At 33.6% G+C, this 27,969-nt stretch overlaps 1 protein-coding gene across 1 annotated transcript; it reads right to left on the minus strand.

The window, feature by feature from the left end:
* Positions 1–1,465: 1,465 nt before the first annotated feature.
* On the minus strand, positions 1,466–26,039 carry LOC137389939 (receptor-type tyrosine-protein phosphatase epsilon-like). Its single transcript, XM_068076137.1, has 20 exons — positions 25,875–26,039; positions 24,250–24,676; positions 23,891–24,011; positions 23,406–23,467; positions 22,662–22,858; positions 22,232–22,316; positions 19,022–19,095; positions 18,096–18,132; positions 16,847–16,944; positions 14,432–14,563; positions 13,286–13,425; positions 12,927–13,077; positions 12,233–12,337; positions 11,807–11,948; positions 9,812–9,885; positions 7,324–7,446; positions 4,854–4,985; positions 3,750–3,886; positions 2,660–2,795; positions 1,466–1,888 (listed from the first exon to the last, which is right to left on the minus strand). The coding sequence occupies exons 1-20, from the start codon at positions 26,037–26,039 to the stop codon at positions 1,814–1,816; spliced, it is 2,613 nt and encodes an 870-aa protein (XP_067932238.1). The 3' UTR covers positions 1,466–1,813.
* Positions 26,040–27,969: the final 1,930 nt, after the last annotated feature.

Raw genomic sequence — 27,969 nt, forward strand, 5'->3', positions numbered from 1 at the left:
CACAAATGTCATTGCATTGACAGCAGCAGATAGTGTTACATTTTGGCGCTTGAATAATAATGAGGAGGATTTCAACCGAGTACCACATTTTACCAACATTTTTAAGTTGTTAAAATAAAAAGAAAGATACATGATCTTTGCAATACTTGGATGCGAAACCGCTATGATGCTATATAACTATAATAAAATCACTTGTCTTCTAAACTAGGTTATATAAAAACCATTTGTAATCAAAATCTTTATTCTTAAAAGTAGAGCATGCTTTAAAAGGTTTTTAACATATGACTTCAGAGATAACAATTTTGTATGAAAAGCTTTATAAACTTCTAAATTTTTGTGAAGGAAAAAGTTTTTGCTAGAGCACCGGATAAGATGTACGCAAAAGCCAATCAGTGTGATTCTATAACCATTGCTTCAAAATTAGGGCTAGACGTATAAATATGACCTTTTTAGTGTTTGTGCAATCTTCTTCAAGTATGCCTTATAATTACTGGTCATGTTGCGTAATCATAAAAATGTAGCAAGGCAACGAATAGAAAAACACATGTATAAGAATGGCAGCCAGCAGGAGCGCTTTTGGCACACATTCTCGCTGAGGCTAATCATAAGCATTGACATTCCTTATTGTACGCCTGTTTGACTGAAATAGTGACTGTCTTATGTCACTGTTTGATGATCGTATGACAGGTGTTTTTGTCTCTTAAACTGGTTTTATGTTTTTTAAAAATCAACATCATTGCTAAAAAGATAAATATTATAAGTAAATTGTTATAAATAGATGTGATTTTAAATTCCTCTCAGTTAATATTTGAGAACCCGCCAACCAGCAGTTATGTCTTCTAGGCTGTTAGTTGTTCTTTCTCGCTAATATACATTTGTAGAGTGTGCTCCACAAGGCACATACATGTACACATACATATATCAGCCATCCATTGTTATCAACTTTATTCAGTTGGTGCAGCCATCACAGCCAAAGTAAACCGTTGGAATAAAGATGTTTGAAAATAACATTTACGGGGTTACCAGAAATATGCTAAGGCAGTTAGCTTTATTGTGCAGACAACTTCTCACAACTTTTGAGAAAGTTCTGAGGAGTACAATTGATGTCAGAGCTAAAACAGGATCAAGGTGAGGTGCACTACACGTGTACCTCACCATCAACCAACACAGCAACCTAAACATATTCACTGAGCTTGCATGAACAAATGTCTCAATCAGAAAAGTGAACTACCTAGAACGTAATTCAAACAAAACTGACACAAGTAACTTATGACATTTGACAGATTTCATAAATAGAGGATGTTATTTAATTTGTTATGCTTAATGTCATACTTCATGTTATGATGGTTAAATCACATAAGAAGAAGTAGTTTTCACTGCAGCGACTGACTTTATTATTTCAATCAAGTTGCAAACTTTCTCAAGAAAAGCTAGTCACCATTGGTATTTATTGACACTATGAGTATGAGCATGACATGCATAGCTATATTTTAATTAATGTAAGACTATTAATTAACTAATTAATATATAGTTGAACGTTAAGATAAAAATCAAGAACTCCATAACAGGTTTAAAAATTGCTAGTAAACATCGTAATAGGATAATTGGCATAAATAGCAACATTTTATTCATGTTGCTGTTTCATATGCATATTCACTATTGGAAGTCAGTTCTGATTATGAGCACATTTATGACCATAAAACACAGCAACAATTTGTAGTAAATACGAAAAAGCAAAAGTGTACAATGGTGCCACATACAAGTGGAATAATAGTGCTTTGACATCTATAAGCAGGTGCTAGATGTCCTCATGTTATTTAAAGTTGGAATACTCGCCGAACTCTGAGAGATAAGTTGTAACAAACTCATGGAGGAGGTTGAAAGATGCCTGAAGTAGAGAAGAGCAAAAAAAGTGAACAACAAGTAACTGAAATTTGTACTTCTAAGTCAGGACTTCTAAGTCAGGGTATAAAGCACAGGCTGGAAAGTGCAAAATTTTTTTTACCAGATCTAAATAAGTGTATTGCTATTCATAAATTTAGCAGATTGTTAACAAGACCAAATTAGCCTACAGGCTATGATTTATAGGTCTTTCTTGAGATCAAAAACTCATATTCAAAGTTATGCATTTAACACATTTTGAAAGTTCTTAAAGTAGTAAAGAATTATTTACAATGAGACCAGTGATAACAAATATATCAGACAACAATCTCAAGAGTGTGTTACAAGTACTGTACAACTTAAACTGCTAGAGAGATGAATTTACAATACAGCAAGTATGTCCTCACATATCACCATACAGCGACTCCTAAACTAAAAGTTCAAATGTAGAACAAAATAGTTCATATTTACCTACAATTTATTAGAAGGTTTTTGAACCAGCCAATGATATTGAATACGAGTCAGACAGTAAACCAACTAGTCTTTTCAATTGAAATCGTTTTACGGGTTCTCCAATAAGTTTGCAAAAATTTCCCTGAATAATTATGTATTGGCGGATTAATTTGCTGAGGTAAAACTAAAGGTTTTAGCACAATTAGTATTTGTCAATTATAGAGTTCAAGCCCACCTCTTAACACATGTCCTCAAATATCGTTACGAGAAGTTTTGTGTACAGCATTCTATTATCGCATTGGGAAATAATATATTTGGTACTCACAAAGTCATTTATGAACTGTGGTCGACTCCGCCGAGCCAACTTAACTTCCAGAACAATATCTACTTCCTGTTCAATACGAGCCCTCAAGAAAAGATTCATGGCTACCACAAACAGGCCACTCAATGTGCTACCATTGCTGAAATACAAATTGATGATTCTGTTACTATGTAATAGATATTGGATGTTAACACTGGTAATTGTTTAAAATGATGAAGACCAAAGTTAGTTACCAGCACTTTTTAAAGCTGAAGTTAAGAATGAACTAGTATAATACCTGCACTGTATAGTTATGAGTGAGGAATGAACTAGTAAAATATCTTCACTGTATAGTTATGAGTAAGGATTGAACTGGTAAATACATGCACTGTATAGTAATGATTAAGGAATGAACTAGTGAAACACGTGCACTGTATAGTGATAAGTAAGGAATGAACTGGTAAATACATGCACTGTATATAGTAATGAGTAAAGAATGAACTAGTAAAATACCTGCACTGTATAGTTATGAGTAAGGAATGAACTAGTAAAATATCTGCACTGTATAGTTATGAGTAAGGATTGAACTGGTAAATACATGCACTGTATAGTAATGATTAAGGAATGAACTAGTGAAACACGTGCACTGTATAGTGATAAGTAAGGAATGAACTGGTAAATACATGCACTGTATATAGTAATGAGTAAAGAATGAACTAGTAAAATACCTGCACTGTATAGTTATGAGTGAGGAATGAACTAGTAAAATATCTGCACTGTATAGTTATGAGTAAGGATTGAACTGGTAAATACATGCACTGTATAGTAATGATTAAGGAATGAACTAGTGAAACACGTGCACTGTATAGTGATAAGTAAGGAATGAACTGGTAAATACATGCACTGTATATAGTAATGAGTAAAGAATGAACTAGTAAAATACCTGCACTGTATAGTTATGAGTAAGGAATGAACTAGTAAAATATCTGCACTGTATAGTTATGAGTAAGGATTGAACTGGTAAATACATGCACTGTATAGTAATGATTAAGGAATGAACTAGTAAAACACGTGCACTGTATAGTGATAAGTAAGGAATGAACTAGTTAAATACCTGCACTGTACAGTTATAGTATATCGAGAAGAGGAAGCATATCTCTCAATCTTGCGACACAGAGTTAATAGCTGGGTGGTGTTAGGCAGCTCTCCATTTGGCACTTGCAAATCAATTAGCAGGACATCAAAAAACTTCTGTAATCCCATTAAAAATAATGATTTATGGTACACAACAGGTAATATGAAAGAATTTGGGTGTTGAGAGATGATTATGACACATTTAGGAGTGGAAAATAAAGTGCCTGGTTTTAGTCCAAAATACTGGTTTAATCAGAGATAAAATCAGAGTTTAATCAGAGCCAAATTTAAAATCTACGCAGAGTCAGTAAGAGTGAAATGAGTTGCTCAAAGCTCATCTGCACACTTTAGAAATGTCAAACGAACATTCAGAGTAGAAAGATCCAATTAAAATAAACGATAATGACAAAAAGAAATGCAAAAAGCATGCGCTCATCGGTAAGTGACAATCTAAAAAAAAACAAATAGAAAGGTCATGGAAGAATTTGTCAGGAAGGTGGAGGTTTGGAGAGAAATCTATAGAAAAGTTAATGAAAAGGCTCAAAGTCAGTAAAGAAATGAGAACGGTAGAATTTATAAAGAAAATAGTAGAATAGGTAAGAAATGTTTAGCAAATGGAATAAATAAACATGAGGGAAGGAGTAGTAAAAAAAATATTAGGGAGGAGTCAGTGAAGGAAGTAGATGTTAGTGATGAAGGTTCATAAACAATATAAAATAGACCCCAGTAATTGTCAGTCCTTACTGGTCATTTGATAACAGACCTAATATTTAGGAAAAATCTTGCAATGAAACTTGTATCTAAACGGTATTTAACATATCAAAATGTTGTAAAAGATTATTTAAGGTTCTAGACCAAGATCTGTAATGTCTTTCAAAGTGGTACCTACTTATCAATTCTAACTTCTGCACTGTTAAAAAAGCCAATTTAAACATCGTCATAGTGCCTGTAGTTCAGGGGTAAAGTTCACAGGCTGTATACAACTGAAAGGTTGAAGTAGTGTACTACTAATACGAGACTCCGCATAGAAAGTTAAATTTCACAATACCATATACCATATCTATATAAATGCTAAGAAACTTACTCTTTGCTGTGTAACACAGAGTTCTGTTTCTGAGCAGCCATCAGATCCTAAAATGCAGTGTACACATTGCACAGTTATGTCTCTGATAGCGGCCTGGGTTCCTGGTTCATATGGCCAGTACGCTTGCTCATCCTAAAAATGCAGGAGATGGTATTATAACTTATGCAAAACCTAATGTTCATGTTTATAAAAAAGGTAAAGGGTTATTTCACTCTTACCCCATTTCAAAAGTTTGAAGTTTGCCTCTTTAAAGATTGATGATTGGCAATTATGAAAAAAACTGGAGAAAATTACATACTTGGGGTATAGTGAACAAAATAAGTAAAAGCTGTTGTAACAAGTAAAGTATAGATCATACTTAATACTTCACATGAAGTTTTAAAATATAATAAAGATGTTCATTGGAATCACTTTTAAGCAAGCCAAGATGTTGGCACTGCATGAAACATTGACTGAATATCAAATTAACCTACTCTAATAACTATCCATTAACATCTTTTAGTAGAGATGATTTGAACTATAAAAACAATTTAAATTGTGAATTTATCACTAAACCTGGTTATGATCTCCAAATATTCATCTCTACACTTGTTTATAGTCTCTAGCTATTCATCTCTACTCCTGCTTATATTCTCTAGATACTCATCTCTAGACCTGTTTATACTCTCTAGATATTCATCTCTACACCTGTTTATAGTCTCTAGATATTCATCTCTACACCTATTTATAGTCTCTAAATATTGATCTCTACACCTGTTTATAGTTTCTAGATATTCATCTCTACACATGTATATAATCTCTAGAAATTTATCTCTACACCTGTTTATAGTTTTTAGAAACTCATCTCTACACTTGTTTATAGTTTCTAGATATTCATCTCTACACCTGTTTATAGTGCTTTGATATTCACCTCTACTCCTGTTTGTAGTCTCTAGATATTCATTTCTACTCCGGTTTATAGTCTATAAATATTTATCTCTACACCAGTTTATAGTGTCTAGATATTCATCTCTACACCTGTTTATAGTATTTAGATATTCATCTCAAAACCTGTTTATAGTCTTTAGAAATTCATCTCTACACCTGTGTATAGTTTCTAGATATTCATCTCTACACCTGTTTATAGTGTCTAGATATTCATCTCTACACCTGTTTATAGTCTCTAGATATTCATCTCTACTCCTGTTTATAGTCTTTAGATATTCATCTCTACACATGTTTATAGTCTCTAGATATTAATATCTACATATGTTTATAGTCTTTAGATATTCATCTCTACACATGTACATGTATATAGTCTCTAGAAATTAATCTTTACATCTGTTTATAGTTTTAAGAAATTCATTTTTACACCTGTTTATAGTTTCTAGATATTCATCTCTACACCTGTTTATAGTGTCTTGATATTCATCTTTACTCCTGTTTGCAGTCTCTAGATATTCATCTCCACTCCTGTTTATAGTCTCTAAATATTGATCTCTACACCTGTTTATATTATCTATATATTAATCTCCACACCTGTTTATAGTCTCTAGATATTTATCTCTACTCCTGTTTATAGTCTTTAAAAATTCATCTCCACACCTGTTCATAGTGTCTAAATATTCATCTCTACACATATTTATAGTCTCTAAATATTCATCTCTACTCCTGTTTATAGTCTCTAGATATTCATCTCTACACCTGTTTATAGTCTTTAGAAATTCATCTCTACATATGTTTATAGTTTTTAGATATTCATCTCTACACATGTTTATAGTCTCTAGATTTTCATCTCTACACCTGTTTATAGTCTCTAGATATTCATCTCTACACCTGTTTATAGTTTTTAGAAATTCATCTCTACATATGTTTATATTGTCTAAATTTTCATCTCTACACCTATTTATAGTCTCTAAATATTCATGTCTACTCCTGTTTATAGTCTCTAGATATTCATCTTTACTCCTGTTCATATTTTCTAAATATTAATCTTTACACCTGTTTATAGTTTCTAGATATTCATCTCTACACCTGTTTATATTCTCTAGATATTCATCTCTACACCTGTTATATTCTTTAGAAATTAATCTCTACACCTATTTATAGTTTCTAGATATTCATCTCTACTCCTGTTTGTATTCTCTAGATATTAATCTCTACACCTGTTTATATTCTCTAGATATTCATCTTTACACATGTGTATACATGTTCAGTTTTAGTTCAGTGATGAAGAGTGAAATATGTGATGGTCAGTCAGAGGAATAACTGTGAATCTATAAAGGAGTTTTTTTATATTACTGTGTGAAGCATTTAAAAAGAGTCACAAATAACTACAATACTAAAAACTATATGTGATAAGATGTCTGATCAGTTTTGTAAACATAGAACATTTACTATGTTTATTAGCGTAATAAACTCTACCATCATAGGAACATTTCAAGTGTGTTTAAACCAGGCTCAATCACAAAACTATTCAAAAACATTTCACCTCATTGTTGTTAAGGTGGACTATCACAGCAGACTCTCGCATGAGTAGCATATTCCAAAAGTCGTGCTCTGTATGGGTGAGGGGTGTCTGTGTGACAATGAGACCAGACTTTGTATGGTAAACCTGCGACAAAAGTTCAAGAAAATACATACCAACCAAATTTTATGCCAAGCTCATCTCATTTCGTGAAATGCATGAAGTTCAGATGAACACAAGTACAATATAATAGAAGATGTGGGTTTCACACTATAGGAATAATACTCTCTGTGCATACAACAGCATAGCAGAACACATAAAAGCATAACGCGATGTGATAAACACATTCCTAGTAAATTGTGTGGTTTGCATGGCCACAGTGGTATAGTTAGGAATGTGTGAGCCTATACAGAATAAAACTAAAGATAAATAAAATACTAAAAAAAATAAATAAAATAGGCTTACCAATTCAGAGCCCGTAACAAAAAAAAACAAACTTCAATCTACGTAACTTAACAAACAGCTTGATCAAAAATGTAAAACTTGATCTAGCTAGAATTTAACCACACCCTCTCAACCATAGCAACATCACCATGTGCCATGAGCCGAATGATGTCTTTTCATTCTAAAAGCTGTCTATTTGATTGCTTGTCTTGAATACTGTTTGGCAAACAAATTTTAGCAGATTTGCAGTAAAATAATGGACTAAATATTAAAGTTAAAAGGCATCAAGCATAGTGGTTAAGTGCTTTGGACCAAACCTCTTCGGCAAAAATGCAAACCTTTCTGTGTTAATACCAACTAAAATCTCACATTGTTTTTTGAACTCCGTAAATTTTGAGCAATAGAAAACTGAAAAAAAGTTGAAAGATTTTTTGTTTTGGCTGTTTAAAAAACTCTGACACAAAAATTAATAGAATAAACTGAAAATACCCAATAATGATCACCGGTGGCCAATTGACACTCTGGTTATCTCTGGTAAAATACGGTATATAACAGACATGCTTGCTGTGGTGTAGGACATGTTGACTGAAAATTGTGTTTTGCATGGTGGATTAGTGTAACGTTTTAGATTTTAATAAAATATAATACATAAACTATTGTACAATAACTTTATTCAAAATTCTTTAGAATACAAGTGGCTACAGATGTGTTAATACATACCTAACCTTCCCCATAGGAAAAAGATTTATAGGAGATTTGGTGTACTTTATGTATTATACGGCTTTTTAATATGCTGTTGATATAAATTAATGCAAAATTTTTTGATAAGCTGTTTTATAGCCGTGAAATAAATTAATATTATTTAAAAAAATTTTAATGGAACAAAATTGTTTTGTAATTCGAAAAATTTGGTTGTCACACAACCTTCCGTAACGGTTTGTAACAGAAAATCACGGTTGAACTGTATAAGAATCCATAAAATAATTCCTAAAACTCTTCTATTAGTCATTAATCAAAAAATACCATGATACAGAAATTGACCTTGATAGATTTAAAGAAAATGTTGAAGGTATGGCAGCCTCGAACAGTAACAAATAAAAACATGTATTATTTAAAGTGTATATTTTCACTATATGGTAAGAGGCAACAAATGAGCAAGTCTCAAATAAAATTATCTACTAGAATGAAAGGATAAATAATTTGCAATGAATTGAAGTACTCAGGAAACTATCGATGAAAGGTTAGTGGAATCTCAAAAGATGTGATAGACTTTTGCAGCAACCACATTATTTAAGAAACACGGCAACAAAATGAAAAATGGTATAAACTAGGAAAACAAAAATGTAATGAAGAGGCTGAAGTGTACACATTGAGGCCCTTCAATTGTGCAACTCACTAGAATATTGCTCATAGTAACTGCACTACAGAAAAAATAAACCACTTTGTAGTATTTTTTATAATATTATTGGTTGAGAAAAATGTTGCCAGAAAAGGAATACCTTCAACAAATTTAAAATATGGAGCCAATGGTCAACCTCAATCAATGGAAGCTTCGATACATTTCAATATTTAGATGCGGCTTTTAGCTTTTACATGCATATCGGGACATTTCTCCTTCTCCTAACATTAATTTAGAATAGAAAAACTTAGTTCACGTGTTTGGAGTTATACAGTACACACACTAAAGAGTGATATGCGGTGTTGTACGCACACAAGATGGTCACTTATATTATACCCACTATACAGTATACAGACTGAAGAGTAATATAATGTATATAGACAATATAATCACTTATATTACAGCTACTATACAGTATACCGACTAAAGAGTAATATACTGTATATAGACAAGATAGTCACTTATATTACAGCTACTATACAGTATACAGACTAAAGAGTATTATAGTATATATAGACAAGATAGTCACTTATATTACAGCTACTATACAGTATACCGACTAAAGAGTAATATACTATATATGGACAAGATAGTCACTTATATTACAGCTACTATACAGTATACAGACTAAAGAGTCATATAGTATATATAGACAACAAGCTCACTTACATTACAACTGATAGCATTAATATATCCTGCTCCGTTAGCCTGGCTCTCTGGCAACATGATTCTGTGAGACTCAACTGTAACAGAGTTCAGCAAACAATCATCCAATCATGTAAACCCTTATCTAAATCGAGTTTACTAAACTGTCTCTACCTGAACAGCTATAGAGTTGTCTTATCAACTGCATTGCTATCCGCCTGGCTGATTGTATAATTTAGCAGAGGAATCATGACAAAGTTCGTTCGAACACACATTCAAACAACATTATACATGCTATACATTATACATTATACTGTGCTAACCAGTACAAACTATTTTTGCCGCTACTCTTATGGGGGCTTCAAATGTTTTGCACTTAACTTTTCAAGGTGCAGTTAAAAACTTACTCCATTAAATATGTTACGTGATGAGCAACTTTTGACGCCTATACATACCCCTCAAGTTAGAGTTTTCCTTTGTATGTCACTTTCAATTACATCAGAATTGTAATTAAATGGCCCATGAACACACTAGTTATTATAAACTACTAATATTAGTGGTTTACAAAGATTTTAAGCTATAGCTTTAATGCTGCCTACTGAGGCATACACTCTCTGCAAATAAATTCCTCATTTGTTACAAAAACCGACGACAATTTTTCTGCAGTTGTGAGACGTGCTAAGTTGGAATCTGAATGTTTCGTGAGTACCTCATACGCTCATCACCTTTTAATTGAAAACTGAAAAGTGTACCTAAAGATGCTAATCCTAATCCCTTTCACACAACTTGATACATTAATACAAAAGTATTTAAAATAGGAAACCAATTAAAAGTAATAATAACTACGGCATATTGAAAACGTGCTGTAGTAAAAATGAGAATGTCAACTATTGTGTTTAGTATTTTTTCGTATTGTTTAGCATAATGTAAACACTCTCGGAACAAATTATTTTTGTTGTAGGGATGGATGTAGACTTTCTTTTTTCATGTAATTTTCTAAACCAGCGCTACCATAAAACAACAATTATTACAATTACACAATTATTACAATTAACTACAAACTACACAATTACAAGTGTATCATTTGCTCCGCTAATGAAACCATTATATCAGTAATCTATATATATATTTCTCAAAGTGTGTTGTCTGTCTCTCACCATCTATTTGGATGACTGTCTGTCCAGCTCTAGCTATTAAAATATTGGAATTATAGTGTCGCATCCAGCTGGATTTAAACTCACGGCAATAGCAACGCAAGTTTGTAATCCTAAATTGTCTATCCATGAGTCCATGAAGGATCTTACAATTCATAGCTCTTAATATATACTTTATACACCCCTTTCCAATTTTACACACTAAATAATGTAATAATCAAAACTATAAACTATGAAACACGATACAGTTTCATAGAATTATTAATTTAAACTTTATGAACTCTATGAAACACAACGTTTTTTCGGCTTTTCTGAACTTCTATTTCCGGTTTTTCATAAGGTTCAGTTTCTAAATCGGTAAACGCCCATACTTTGAACGGGGACAATTGTATTATGTCGAATCTAGGAATAGCCTCTACATTCTCTCTCCATTCGGTCAGACAAAGACAGGCCGATATCTCATTTGTACCAGTATCGAGAGGTAGTGGTATCGTCGTATTCAAAGTTTTGAGTGATATATTCTGCTGTTGTATGTTAAATAAAAATAAGACTTTTATTACCCGGGTAACGCCAGGCATTCGCCTAGTAACTTCTAAAAGTGAAAGTTTCTGGCTGACAGATACAGTTGATTTATATACGCAGTAGAAATAGGAAACTCTTTCATAAACCTGCTATCAGTTCGGTCTACAAACATACTCACAACTATGAACTTACATTACCGCTGAATAAAACACCAACCTTCAGAGCAATAAACCGCTTGTGACGAAAAGATACTATTAATTCTTTTGAAAAGAGAATACCTGAAAGCAAACAAACAGGGATGACATAGAACTACCATAAACAACAAACGTGAGAGTTGACATACGTGGCAGCACGCTCTGGTCCCTATTCCGATCTCTGTTTTCGAGAGCCTTTCCTGCGGAGAACTGGTCATCGGTAACAGGGGAGCATGTAATCTTGCTTCTATCAAACATCAGTTCCAATGTGCATTTCTCCTTACCATTTCTCTGTGAGAGAAACAAGTTGGATAGATTGCCTAGTCACAATTTACACCTACCTTGTATGGTCATACGCTGCCTATTGCAATGCACACTGACTCATTTTCAGATTTACAAGTACCCTTTATGCCTACGCGCCTCCCCTTTCTCTTTTAGAGTTGAAATTCCCAATCACACATCTTGCCGTTGAAGTATTGTATATACGCCTATTCACTCACCACCTACATCCACAATTTCTAACTATAAGAAGCAGCATTTGCTATCAGTGAACTGGGTTCAGCTTAGAAACTTACATTCCTCCACTTGACCAGTTTTTCATCAAATTGAGCACAAGTTACAGCAGTTTCTCCACAGACAAGAGCTTCGACCAGCACCTCATAGAGAAACGCATATTGCTCCTAAAACATACCCACAGAGATATACATAAATAAACGATGCCAAATTTAAATTATGCTAAAACAGTGAAACATGACAGGCAATGAAATGAACATTATAACTAATCATACAAAAGGATCTCTCAAATGAAAAATATTCTAGATGAATTTTGACATAAAATTTCCTGGCTTACTACTGAACTTGACCAAGCTATAATAACAAATAGGATAAAAAGTTGACAATTAACTATTTTTAACAAACATCATTTTTGGACCCTAAATCACTTTTTAATTTCACTTAACCTTGACACCTGACACCACTTGTAAAACTCTCAAAGACTTGACTAACTGTGTTTTACACACATTCAAATTTTACAAATGATGGACATGTCACGGTCTGAATGGCGTTCTGGATGATCACAGACTTAAAGACAGGGATGAAATTGGATATTTATGAAGGTTTGCAGAAAGTATCTGGTCCTAATGTTGAACCAAGTAGGCAGGTACTAATGCTGAAACTGGCCAGAGATAATCAATATATATCCTTGCATTACCCCAAATATTTCAAACATAATAAAAAAACTTGTTATCTCAGTTCTCTAAAAAACCATACCACAGTTTGTATCATTTTAGGCCTCTGCAATCTCATTCTATGAACACAAGCCACCACATTCACTTTTGATTCTGATTTTTTAGGTTGGTTCATTGCCTCTTCAATCAGCAGATCTAGAGCAATGAATGTCCCAGTTCTTCCGACACCGGCACTAAAAACAGATATACGAGTATAAATACATTAGATTACATTAAGATCGCAGACAGCGTCTTAGAAATAATTAAATGCTTTATTCTGAGGGTAAAAGTTTAAAAGCAGATCAAGTTCGTAAACTATTTTAAAAACAGGTGGAACAGGAAAATATTGAGAATGGATATGACTAGTCAATATACTAGTAAAATACTAGTACACGTACTCACCTGCAGTGTACTATTGTAGGAGTTGCATTAATAGCCATTTCCTGTTTGACTCTGTGCCTGAAGTCCAGTAACCCAGCAGTAGTTGGAACTCCATGATCAGGCCATGTGGTAAAGTGAAAAAGTCGGACTGCCCTTGTTCTCTAAAGACATAATTGCTCAGCATGTTAGGCTGTTGTACACCAAATTAACTTGTTGAATGTATTTTGCTTTGAGAAAATCCTGATCTGTACGCTACTGATCTTCTGTCATCTTCTAGAACTTGAGACCTTTATTAGACTTTTGACTTCCCTTGTTGTAACCGTCATCTGAATCTATTTAGCTCCTTCTGATTAGTTTGGAAGCAGTTGTACCTACCTTTTCAATGTTTTGTTGTAACAATATTCGTTGGGCATAATTATATGACCTTAAAATGTCATGCAAGTTCTCAATGAATATTGTCGCGGTGAGCCATTTCTTTTAGAAGGTATTTATAAAATAAAAAGTCTGAACTTGCAACCAGAATAAAAAATCACAAACCGCAGCTCTATATAACTACAGTAGTTGTAGAAGGTGAAATTGGCTGTACTGTTATCATTATACACATAATTATAAATTCATCTAATCTTTCTGTTAGTTTTATTATGTGAAGGCAAGACATCACCGTTAATCAATTTTTCACATTGAAATAGCAAGTGCTGTAAGTTATACTGAAACAATGATAAAGGTTAGAATAACAAATAAAATATAGTGTAAAGAAAAGCGCTGGCAGAGACACTTGAGATAGACATAAAATAAAACAGTTTGCACCCTTGTGCAGTTATTAGTCATCTAGCACCAGACAACCTACTACCCTAAATCAACTAAGTATATCAACCTAGAAGTCTCATTTTCACTCCTAGGCAAGTTCCTATATTTCTATTTTGAAAACATTTCATTGAACATATTTTGTGCAAAAACTGGTAACGATAAAAAAGTTTCAAAGGAATTATTATTGCATCTTGTAAGAAGGTAAATATTTCAATATATACTCGGCTCTATGAGAAGAGAAATATATATCAGGAATTCATTACTAGGCTAAAATTTATGTAAGCGCAAACACTGAACGACCGAACACACTACGAGACACAGACTTAGGATGTAGTAGGGGAATAGACAGGTGGCACCTACTTCTCCAAAAGTGTATTCGAGTTTTCTGATGGTGTACTCAGCAAACCTTTGTTCTTCCACCAGCCTCACCTCAAACCTCCCAAATACTTCACAAGAAATCTCTCCCTCTGGGTAGTAGATAGAGCATTTGGCCTATTCCAGAAAAAAGAAATATTAATTTACTCAATTACCTGACACAAGTTATGTCTCTAAATTGCAGCAAAACAAAACTTATGAAGAAACACTCATCTATCTGTAGTTTCATTCCACTTTTATCAAGATATCCATATATAAATATCAGTGTTTGTCTGTCATTCGTCTGTCAAGCTGTAGCCATAAAGTCTTAGGAACTAAATATGACCATCGCAAAATTTTGAACTTGGAGCCTCCAGGTTGCTGTGCCACAAATTTTTTGGTGACATACGTGTGTAGCGCTTGCAAAAATACCAGCACTCCTGGATCTTAGCTTGCAATGGCCACAATCATTGATTACGAACAAAACTTTGCCTCATCTTTATTTACAGCTTTTACATAATTTCTTTATTTATTTTAATTAAAACTAGTTTTCTTTATAACTATCGTTAATCAGTTTCATTTAAAACATGGTTGTTTGTATAAATATTGCCATTTCATTTAAAACATGGTTGTTTGTATAAATATTGCCATTTCATTTAAAACATGGTTGTTTGTATAAATATTGCCATTTTATTTAAAACATGGTTGTTTGTATAAATATTGCCGTTTCATTTAAAACATGGTTGTTTGTATAAATATTGCCGTTTCATTTAAAACATGGTTGTTCGTATAAATATTGCCGTTTCATTTAAAACATGGTTGTTTGTATAAATATTGCCGTTTCATTTAAAACATGGTTGTTTGTATAAATATTGCCATTTTATTTAAAACATGGTTGTTTGTATAAATATTGCCGTTTCATTTAAAACATGGTTGTTTGTATAAAATATTGCCGTTTCATTTAAAACATGGTTGTTCGTATAAATATTGCCATTTCATTTAAAACATGGTTGTTTGTATAAATAATGCCATTTCATTTAAAACGTGGTTGTTTGTATAAACATTGCCATTTCATTTAAAATGTGGTTGTTTGTATAAATATTGCCATTTCATTTAAAACATGGTTGTTTGTATAAATATTGCCATTTCATTTAAAACATGGTTGTTCGTATAAATATTGCCATTTAATTTAAAACATGGTTGTTTGTACAAATATTGCCGTTTGATTTAAAACATGGTTGTTTGTATAAATATTGCTGTTTCATTTAAAACATGGTTGTTTGTATAAATATTGTCATTTCATTTAAAACATGGTTGTTTGTATAAATATTGCTATTTCATTTAAAACATGGTTGTTTGTATAAATATTGCCGTTTCATTTAAAATATGGTTGTTTGTAAAAATATTGCCATTTCATTTAAAACATGGTTGTTTGTATAAATATTGCTATTTCATTTAAAACATGGTTGTTTGTATAAATATTGCCATTTAATTTAAAACATGGTTGTTTGTATAAATATTGCCATTTCATTTAAAACATGGTTGTTTGTATAAATATTGCCATTTCATTTAAAACATGGTTTTTTGTATAAATATTGCTGTTTCATTTAAAACATGGTTGTTTGTACAAATATTGCCATTTTTTATCTAATATGGATATAGTACAATAACAGGCACAATTTCCTTTCCTAAACAGACGAGTATCGAGTTCTTTACGCTCATTCATCATAAAAGCCCATAATAGAATTTGGTTTATGTATTCTTTCACAGATCTTTTTATAAATTCCACGAATTTGTGATTTATATTATCTCTTCCCTTGGCCACACCAAAAACATCAGTTACTCTCGCATGTCTCAATGATGTATTTTATTCCGATACCTCATTTTTACTTTTGTACCAATATCGCTACATTCAAAATTTTATTGGATAGCTTCTACAGCAGTAATCATTTTTATTCGCACACTTCTACCTACTGATTATTACAATTAATTCAGCATATTCATGATTTTTATTCAGTATCAAATATTTTATTGCAATCATTTTAGTAGAAAAGACTTGATCTAGCCATTAGTTGCTAATTATTCCACATTTAAACACATTTACTATTGTCCTATTTTTTCTGTATATATTTTGAACTGCGCAAAACACCTTTTTCATGATACAAAATATCATGGGGTTGATATGCTACTGAAGAAGCCACCACTCTAAAAATGCATAAGACACCATTTGTTTATTTCATGGTGGTGTGGAAATGACAATAGTAGGTGTCAGCTAGCTTCAATGCCTTCATATAAACAGTAGTATGGCAAATGCTGTATGTTAAATAAAAATTAATTTTCCATGCAAAAACCACTTTTGTTACCCATACAATGTCAGGTATTCATCTAGTTAAAGTATATTCTGAAAGTCTTGTGTCTTACCCTGTTGGCCTCCACTAGATTCGTCAACATAACAATAGTGGAAGAATTGGTATCATGAATCATCCTCCACATGTCTTCAATAGTCTGGTCAATTGGACCTGGTAGGATGACCAGAGAAGCCAATACATGCAAGAGGAACAACTACTAGTTCCTCTTGCATGTACTTCCTCAAACTACTACTAAAGTTAAGTACATGAACAAGCTTTTGAAACATTGATCAACATTTAAATTCAAGTGTTTGACAAATGTGTAAACACAATCACTAAAATAGGAAAAACAAATGTCATTGACTGCATATCCTGCTGTTGAAATAACCAAATAATAGAGAGTGAGCGGCATTATGACATCACATGGGTAACAAAAACACTACATCAACACACACCAATACAATAACATGTGGCTAGTACTACATTAGCTCATTGGTAATAATATATAGTATATGGACACCAATATAATAGTGGCTAGTATTACATTAGCTTATTGGTAACAATATAATAGTATATGGACACCAATACAATAGTGGTTAGTACTACATTAGCTCATTGGTAACAATATAATAGTATACGGACACCAATACAATAGTGGTTAGTACTACATTAGCTCATTGGTAACAATATAATAGTATATGGGCACCAATACAATAGTGGCTAGTACTATATTAGCTCATTGGTCACAATATAATAGTATATGGACACCAATACAATAGTGGTTAGTACTATATTAGCTCATTGGTAACAATATAATAGTATATGGACACCAATACAATAGTGGCTAGCATTACATTAGCTTATTGGTACCAATATAATAGTATATGGACACCAATAAAATAGTGGCTGGTACTACATTAGCTCATTGGTAACAATATAATAGTATATGGACACCAATACAATAGCGGCTAGCACTATATTAGCTCATTGCCAACAATATAATAGTATATGGACACCAATGCAATAGTGGCTGTCATTAATACAACAGCATACGATGAATGGAACCAATATACTTAGTTTATATACAAAATAATACGGAAAACAAAATGGTTTTATATTTTGAACAAATCGCTTTCAAACAGGCTTTTGGAATGTATTATGGTCGAAAATGAAGGTATGGCTGTAAAATGAATGCAAGTCAATATCCTATTATTAAACACATGAGAATGCTTTATAAGAGGTAAAGTGTCAAATATGATAGGTGTGACATATGTGCAAACATATATGAGAAATAATTATATTGCTTAGAATTTAAAGGGTACCTTGGCATGCTATGAATTTATTTCTCTTCTTGGCATCCTGCAATCATATAGAGATGGTTGATAGCTTTATGTTAGCAGAAAACTATGGCATCCATTAAAGAAAATCTTGAAATTGTGTCACCTCTATACTAGGAGGGCGCAACTCTAGAGGAAAATTGTCAATGTTTTAAAGGGTCCCATCAGAAGGCTTACTGTATAAATAAATATAATACAGAAATATACTAAAATTATAATATTTCACATTCACATTCTCTGTGTTTTTTTACAGTTCATGAGGAGATGACAATGTAACTTTAGAAGTTTTTTATGACAAGGCATAGGATATAATATAAAACATTGATAATCAAAAACGCTTCTATCAGCAGATCATGAAATCTGATATAATGGCAGGTTTTTAGTAGCAACGGATGAAGCAGAATCAACAAGTACAGAAAACTGTGTAAGGAATTAAACAGTTTCTGCAAGGGTACAGTAAAAGTACAGAAACTATCATGGTACAATTTTATATCATATTATTGTAGAGCAAAAATATTACAGACTTTATAAGCTTTCCACATATCTTACATAGGTTTGGTGGTTTAAGAAAAACTGCAACGATACACTTTGGCAAGGTTCATACTACTTTGCAGTTATATTAGACTTTTACAAACCCACAACTACTTGTATCAGTTTTCAAAAAAACCAACAGTTCTACAAGGTAGTCTGCTAGGAAATGCCATATGATAAATCTAGATAGTTTGCTTTAGCAGACTAGTATGCTTTATTATCAGTGTGTAGGAGTGTGCTCATCTCCCTTTACCTGTGAAGCTCAGTAAAGGCATAAAAACCAGGTTATGAAATTGTATGAGCTATCTGCTCATCCCTAATAAGTTATTAGAAAAGCTGGCCTTGTAAGGATAGTGAGCCTTGATAGTCTGCCATAATACCTGAATGTGGTTAGCGTTGATATAATCTGTGTCTGAATCGTTGGCTATCGTCAGCTTCACTCTTGTAGCATCAGCTGTAACACATGGCAATAAAACAGTGTTTTACCATGTCAGAGATACATGTAGCGTCCTGAATAACTAAACACTTCAAAACAAATAGAGAAGGTGAATATGAAAAGAGTTTTCATGGATTTTCAGCTCAGTATTATGGATTACCCAAGTACGTATATATATGTACAGTCCAATCTTTACTAATGATCACCTCAACATATGAAGTCTCTAACATGACATGTAAAATATGAGCAAATACATGTATGTGGTTCCATACCGGCAATAACTTCAACATACAAGTTTGAAAATACTGGAATTATTAAAATGTCTTAAGTGAAAAATAAATTGGTAAAAAAAGTATGGCGTAAAACATGTAATTAGCAAAAAAGATATATAATTTGTTAAAACTTGACCAAGTTTAATTTAGAATAGAGTATGCAGAATATTTAGCTCTAAAGTCACATATCAATGAGAAAAAAAACCTCTGTGCACATGTCTCTAAGGTAAAGTAACAAAGAAAAAATATCAATTTAATTTTAGATACGGCTTTTGTTTTACTATGATGTGTAACTACCTGCAGTATTTATGAAGGTGTTGTAAATGATCTCTGAGCAGTGAAATAACATTGTGTAGAGGTTGAGCTGTGTGCTATAAGATGAAGGTAGTGAGAGGAAAAGAATGACAAACCAGTTGTTTAACAAACATGAAAACTCAAGCAGACCTTTGAAATGAAAAGCACACAAGCATTGCATCGGAAAACATTGTCTCTTTTTACATCAAAGTATCCAAGGCTAGTCAATACTCTTCGCACATTTATGGTAGGTGGCACATGGGGATCACACTTGTTTAACAACAATACCACGGTGCTAAATGCAAGACATGCAACTTTTTCACTTTTCTTTAGCCAACAAAGGTCTCAAGGTATCCCACATTTGGAAACTGTGTAGACGCAATGGAACCTGGAAATTATTGGCTATGCAGCTCCAAAACCATTAAAAAGCACTTAGCAAAATGATGTTATAGCATCTTAACAGCCTATGCAACAAAACAATTAAAAGTAAACATCATAGAAATAAATTGTGCTACATATCAATTTGTAACCTGTAGGCTACTGTAGCTGTGGCCACACAAATTGTTCTTACAGAACTTTGGCTATCATTCGCTATGAGATTTGATGTGAATGCAAGTTGGTGAGATTTGCTGCCACAGAGATTTGCTGTGCAACATAGGACCTTGATATGCTGATAGGCTGATATGTTATCATACTTGAGAAACATGGAAACTAATGCTTGTACAACGGATGCCAGCCGGCCTTAGACTTGGACCAATATAACGAACCTCGGCCAACCCTCGACTTTGGTCCAGCCAAACCGAAAGAAGGCCCAACCTGCCAAAAATTGACCATAAGAAAGGTGACCAGCCAGCCCCATCCAAGCCAGAGGGGTGGGCATAAGGTTGTAAGAGAAACTTGCAAGATCCTCACTCCTGGCACTATCTAAGGAGCACTCAAGCCAGACTGTTGTGTTGATTATACCATACTCTACATTATATTTTAATATTATACGAGTTGAATATATGTGCTCATTACAACTCAAGTGGCTGGTTCTCTTAGTGTGGAGGAGTGAAGGGTCACACGAAATCCTTTACATTAGTGCTATGTCTATTCTGACACACAAGCCCCGAGATATAAAAACACGCTCTTACATTAAACAGGTTAGTAGCGATGAGTAGATCCGTGTAAACCATTTTATAGTCATGTCAGTAGTGGGACAACTAACAATAATGTTGGTTAAGCTAACATCTAGTCTTAAAACTAACAAAAACTGTGGTATGCACTGCTATTCTACTACAAATGATTCACCAGAGTGGGAGTGTCCAAAACAATGGAAGAAAGATCGGAGTTTACAGCTAGTGACAACCCACTGGTGCAATAAGCCTACTAGATACTCAGACATGAGAAAACTATGTTTAACTATAGAGAGATAACACACAAATAAAAACTTCACATGCTACAGAGCCCAGCATTGTTACTAATCATAGTGCTGAAAACAAAAGTAAATCAGGAATAAATCCGACCAGATAAATAATAGACTGAACATGACCTCAAGGATGAACTTATATACAATTTTAGTAGATTCTATCAGAATGTATCGGTACTTTTTTATGATTCACAGTTGTTTTTTATGTTTGAGGTGGTCTGAATGGCAGGATGTTTCAAGATTGAAACCAACAAAACTTGATCACAATTCAAACGCTCAGGAGAAAAATCCGTGTGAAATAATGTTACTACTTGTTATCATTTCAATAGTTGATATTGGCTATTGCATTCATGTTGCAGCATTATGAGTCTCTATTCTGTCGGTCTCTTTACAACTATAGACATCATTATCACACTTTTACTTCATCTGAGTGTTCTAACTGTGATTAAGTTTTATCTATCTTAATCTTAAAATATCCTGGCAATCAGACCAATTAAAATATTAAAAACCGTAAATGATGTAAAGATACTGATATGTTCTGATGAAATTTTCTAAAACTTTGTGAAGTTCATTTTTAAAATATTAAATAAAATGTGTCAGCTTGAACAAAATTAAAGTTAATAAGTTTCAGCTGAGCAGATATGTAAGCTATTACATTCTGAATAAATACACTGTGATGAATAGACATTAAAATGAACACACAGCAAGAATATCACATAGAAGGATAACAGAATGTCAAAGATGAAATAAAAAACCTGGTAAAACTACATGTAATAGTACAGGGTAGGTCACTGCAAATAGAAATAACAAAGAAGGTATATGAAGAGATGGGACTGATATGGAAAAGTAAAACTAAAGAGAGTAAAAAGATATAAAAGTAGTCATGGAGGAGAGAGATATCAGCATTACTAAATGAAGTGAGACAGTCACACATAACAGAAGATAATGATTAACTAATATGTTGCACCATTGAACAAGAAGGAGTAAACTCACCAGAACTATATGCAAGTCTGTAACAGTAAGGGTAAGTTCTAATTTCAAGATGAGAAGTAACATAAAATATGATATACACAGTGGGGAAAGCCATGGTGACAAAGGTCATGGGTTCAAGCAATGCTATATGATGTCACACATATACATGTTTAGTAATCGAAGAGAATATGGAGAAATATGGACTCACGTGCCATTATGTCTTTAAATCGATTCTTTTTCACATTCTCAATCTTTTTCCCATCGTTCCAGGCCATATTTGGATGGCCTATTTGCTAAAAGAAAAAACCTGTGTTAATCCGGTACTTCGGGTAAAAAAAACTTATGAATGACCTATAAATATCAAATGGGCAAAACTCTCTTGGTAATAAAAATGTGTTCGATCAGACTGAATTACAAGCTGTTGAATTAAGTTGGCATTAGAAGGGTATAGTAAATGTATTTAATATGTTCTTTTGTTGTCTAGATAGAGATAATTTTGAGTTACACTCATCTGTGAACCTCAAGTACAATTGAAGCGACATATAAAATCTGAAATTAGCATGGCAGGTGTCAATTAATCCTTATTATCATGTTGAGGTATATTTGAAAACTTTGTCTAAAAGTCCCACACGACTTACTGAATATTCATCTTGAAACGGGGAGTCAGGGTTGTCTTCCTTAGCCTGCTGAACAATCAGGTGAAGTTCAGAGACAAGGATGGGAGTTTTATTGGGAGTCCCTACACCAACATTGGCATAGAGATTCTTATCCTCATTAGTATGAAGTAGAGGTTCAGCAGCTTCTTCTTCAATATGACGGGACCGCCTCATTATAGCTGTAAAACATTGCAATCAATAAACAGTCGAAGTTCCATATATCAAGGTGGTCATCCGCTATATCATACCCATAAAAGATCTTACAGAGCTCAAAAATATATCGTTCAAAACAATAATGTAATAATTGCTTTGTTTTACAGCTAATTGGTGTTGAGCGTTTCTGTATTTACAATACAGAAAATATTTTGGCAAGTGAGTTTTCACATAAAGGCTATGATTGAAGAGTGTTAACACACATTTGTGCGCCAACTTAACTACAAATAATAACTCTAAACAAGCCTAAGAGTTGGCTAACACTTTGAATTTTGAACTAACAAAAGAGTAACCATTTACACAGGTTATACAGGTCTTATCTGTTGCTTTACCATTGCCACAGTGCAGAAAACACCGAGTTACCACAAATTATGATAGTTATTTACTCAGTCAGATACTGCATCATTGCCAGAAGTAAATAAAAGATAAAAGACAAATGACAAAGATTCTTCAGTGAAACTAATTATATAAATAACAGGTAACAACAGGTAATAATAGAAACTCAGCACTTACCATTGGCAGAGCTCATTTCTAGGCCAGTATGTTGCACCCCAACTGCTTTTTCACTTCCTTTCCTAATATAATATAAAACAGCAAAAGTTTTATAAAATTGCAGCTAGTTGATTAAATCAATATTATACTAATAGGTTGATGTTAATGAGGGTTGCATTATAGTTTGAATGCATGACACATTTTGCCAACATCAGATGCACATCATGTTTATGTACAGCAGCGCTGACATACAGTGCCTATTGTGTAACACCATCAGATACACAGCAGCGCTGACATACAGTGCCTATTGTATAATACCATCAGATAAACAGCAACACCAATAGTTCACAATTCATTTTTGACTGAAGCAGAGACAGTAGGGTGGTCTAATGTAGCATGTAAACAAGTATTACCACAGCATGTGAAAACTGGTATACATCTCAAAACTGAATATTAAAAAAAGAGCAGAGAGAACTTATCATTTTATATCAGATTAATCAGCTTACCTTGAGCGCTTCCGGAGAAGCAAAACAACTAGAATGACAGCAATAAGTAGAATAATGGCAAGACCTCCGCCTGTGCCTCCAATGAGAGCTGCATTTTGAAATGAATTTGCAGGTGGAGCCACTAAAAATTAACAACAAATGATAACAACCTGGTAATGATACTTGTTTACATCTAAAGCAAGAACTGGCTTTTGTAAGATCTACTCTTTTGATGCAAACCTTTTAAAGACTGATACAAGACAAGCTTTAGAAACTGTAAGGAATAGTCGATGCAGCTGTAACACATTCCTGTACACTGCCCCTGACTGTTGATAGTACATTGTTGCATATAGTTACCCATACCAAAGGTAAATACCCACCTATTTCAATCTGCCAGTAGGGAGATGTAGTAAAATCAGCTACCTCTTCAGTAACTGGTTTTAATCCAATATAGAATGCATAGATGCCAAACTGTAAAGGCTTGTTTATGTAGCTGCCATATGTATTTTTGTTTCCTATTGTGAATATATTGGACAAGCTTGAAACGGGTAACTCTGCTGTAATGTAGTAGTCCTCATTGGTCTCTATGTCAGCACTGCTCAGCTCCCTCTTGACCCTGAATTTCTTCTGAACAGCTATTAACAAACTCTCATATCCTGGAGGTGATTGGCGGTTGAGAGTAGGAGGTTGTGTTGGTAGGGTTAGAGTTACTAGTGTGTCATCAACTACTGGGTTTTGCTCAGAGAAGCTCCACTCAATTGCTAAAATTATAAAATGCCCCGACACCTGATAAAATGTGTGAGAGCTCTGTGTATAGTATTTTTACACGGATCTGAAGAACTAACAAGAATTGAAGTATGTAAATCAGTGCACACTCTAAATCACTTTTGTGTTTTCAGATCAAAAAACTTCAACGGATAGATGTAACTAGTTTTGTGTGGTAATACTGGCTATCATGCGATGAGCAGAGTAGCAAATTTTTTTGCTTAAACAAGTCAATCAGACTGGCTTGGCTAGATAACATCAACTGGTTCAACAGAAAAGTAAATAATTTAACTCTATTTATGTCTTGGAGAACGAATCTATTGTTAGAAGGTACTTTATTCAAGACAATAGCCATCAGAGCATGCGTCATTGGATGGTAACTTTATAGTACGCACAAGGGCGGGTAAGCATCAAATCTGACAAGCCAGTGTCAAAGCTTGTCTCACCTATGCCTTTGACTAAGGATCCAAGCTGAGCTAGCTAACGCACTAAATGTGTCTTCGCACCAAAATCTTCTTCGTTAAAAATGGTAAAGGTTTATTGTAGAAAAAAGAGAATATACAGTTTTGTAATGCATATACAATTGTAGTGGACTCTGATAACTGCTGATATAAGAATATACAGTCTTGTAATGCATATACAATTGTAGTGGACTCTGATAGCTGCTGATATAAGAATATACAGTCTTGTAATGCATATACAATTGTAGTGGACTCTGATAGCTGCTGATATAAGAATATACAGTCTTGTAATGCATATACAATTGTAGTGGACTCTGATAACTGCTGATATAAGAATATACAGTCTTGTAATGCATATACAATTGTAGTGGACTCTGATAGCTGCTGATTTAAGAAAAAGAACCGTAGTCAAAGAAGAAATGATGACAGTTTCCTTTTAGTGCTTGAATTGTGTTGTATTTTGTTTGACTATAACAGTAGTATATTGAATGTATTGATGTTAAATTGGGCTCAAAAAGTTATATAGACTTTACTTTTTGTATATCGTATTAATGGTAGTGTGCTTTACCCAAAACATGGACTATGGTTGGCACAGCTTCTAGCTAGTTTTATCTGTGTCGGGGCAAGTTTTACCTGAGTTTTACCAAGTGTTGACTGTAGATATAAGGAGCACAAATTCTATGAATTGCAGTTGTGTTTTTGACCTTGTTACAATGAATACACATATACTAGTCGCAACAAACAGTCTTATTCGCTGAACCCGATTACCCGGAAACTACTTGCGCTTGGCCCGTTATCTGTTTTAAGAACACAGAACCAAACTGCATTAGATTGGTAGGGTCGATGTCCGGACTGCATAAGTGGACTTGGTAGCCAGCATAATCAAGAGTAACAGGTGGTAATCGACCGGGAGCAGCTTTGAAGGCAGCTGCCCCGGCGACCATTACACAATGTAGGAGTGTACATGCATTCAAGTTACTTAATTTTAAAAAACTGCATGAAAAGGGTTTTTTGTGTAAAATTATGTAATCTTGTTTCCTATATGAAGTACATAGTAAATTTTACCTGCTGGTTTAGTCCAAAAAACAGTATACTCAGACCACTGTCCATATCCATTTGACAAATGTGCTCTCACTTGACAACTGTACTGAACTTGGGGAGATAGTGATGTGACATTTGCTGACAAGTTATTTTCAGTCACATACGAACTTGCATTGTTTGCAGCAGGATTGTATGTACTGTTTCTGATGAAACATGAAATCTGTCAAATATATTACCAAACTGAAACATGGAGAAGTGGCACTAAATTTAGTAGAAAGCATGCAACAAAAGTAAAACTTGAAAACAACCTTAGGTTTCTATCACTAATTTAAAAATAATATGCTAACACTGCAAGCATGGTGAGCATTTCTTCTACTTATGTCAAATATTGATGATTTTATCATTTTCACTTACAACTGACTAAAATTTATTCGATAACCAGCTTACAATAAACAAATTTAACCTGACCTCGTAAATAGAAGTATTGCTCTAGACTAGCAATATACAGTTATTTGGTATCAAAATATTCACCATGTCTTACTCTGCTGTGTTGTAGATGCAAAATATGTGAAAATGGGATTACACGCTTTTAAAAGCTCAACAACGAACAGTTAATCACAGCCATCACGAAAACGCCATAGATTGGAATCCATTTTCCAAAACGGGTCAAATGGGACATAGTTGAACACGATGGCTTCTGTTTACACTTTCATGCAACCGCAATCGTCGAAATATTTTCTCAAATTATTATACTTCACGCATTCAATAAAACGATGTCTATTGTCCTTACGAGTCTAATGTAATGCTGTCACTTTGAGCACTGACATCTCAAAACCTACCATAAAAATTTGTTTAATTTTTCAACCTTAGATGGAAGAAGTGGATATCATCTTCTGATTAACATGACGAGCCTGTTGGTCACCTGTTTTAGTCTAAAAATGCTGCAGAAATTGTTCGTGCCATTTGGCAGGAAGTATGGGTCGCATGATCAGATTATGACTAGATGATTACAACAGGCTGAAACGAAAATGTAAAGTAGCAAGCATCTATATTCATACAGGCTTGTCATTAGAACTCGAAGAGTTTGACATAAACTAGTTCTATGAGCCGGGTTATATTGAGCCTTTTATTGGCCTTTAGTTTCACGTGATAACATCACGTGTCAAAACAATAACCACAGTGTTTGATTACGTCATCGAAATAGAGAGATTCCAGGCTACGGCGTTTTCATGATTGCTGTGATTAACTGTTCGTTGTTTAGCTTTCAAGAGCTTGTAATCAAATGTCTACATATTTTTTATCTACGACACAGCCAAGTAAGACATGATGAACCTTTTGATACCTAATAACTGTAATGTGAATTTTGTTGCAAGTAAACCTCTAAACCAACATTTACATCTTAAACAGATTGTGTGTAGCAGCAACACAGCTTACGCTTATGAGAGCCAAAAAGTAGGAGTCCATCAAAAAACTGTGAATTATGAGTCATTGTTTGAAAAACTGAGCAGGGAAAAACATTCAGAAACACATTGCAAAGAGCTATTTCAAACGTATTAGATCTGACCAAACCAAATGAAATGGTGGTAATCTGCACTCATGAGACACATGTGATAAAATTTATATAAAATATGAAATAAAATTTTTTATTCGATTAATCAGCAGGAGTTTACAGATCATAAGATGGTTTAAGACATGTACATGACAACTCTAAAGGTATGAGTGCAAATTCATATAAAACATGATCAGATGAATAATTACTGAGAGACCTATGGTACTAAGAATAGCCCTACCTCAAAGCCAATGACAGAAGAGTTTCTCTTTGGCTGATCAGAT

This window comes from Watersipora subatra, chromosome 1 (genome assembly GCF_963576615.1).
Source record: "Watersipora subatra chromosome 1, tzWatSuba1.1, whole genome shotgun sequence".
NCBI lineage: Eukaryota > Metazoa > Bryozoa > Gymnolaemata > Cheilostomatida > Watersiporidae > Watersipora > Watersipora subatra.

Bases quoted from the DNA above. Each gene is read 5' to 3' on its own strand.
- LOC137389939 (XM_068076137.1), bottom strand. From the start codon at position 26,039: ATGGTCGCCGGGGCAGCTGCCTTCAAAGCTGCTCCCGGTCGATTACCA. The intron at 22,859-23,405 runs GTAAGTGCTGAG...AATGTTTTACAG, and splicing joins AGAAATGAGCTCTGCCAATG to CTATAATGAGGCGGTCCCGT. The intron at 7,447-9,811 runs GTAAGTGAGCTT...CTTTTGTCGCAG, and splicing joins TTAATGCTATCAGTTGTAAT to GTTTACCATACAAAGTCTGG.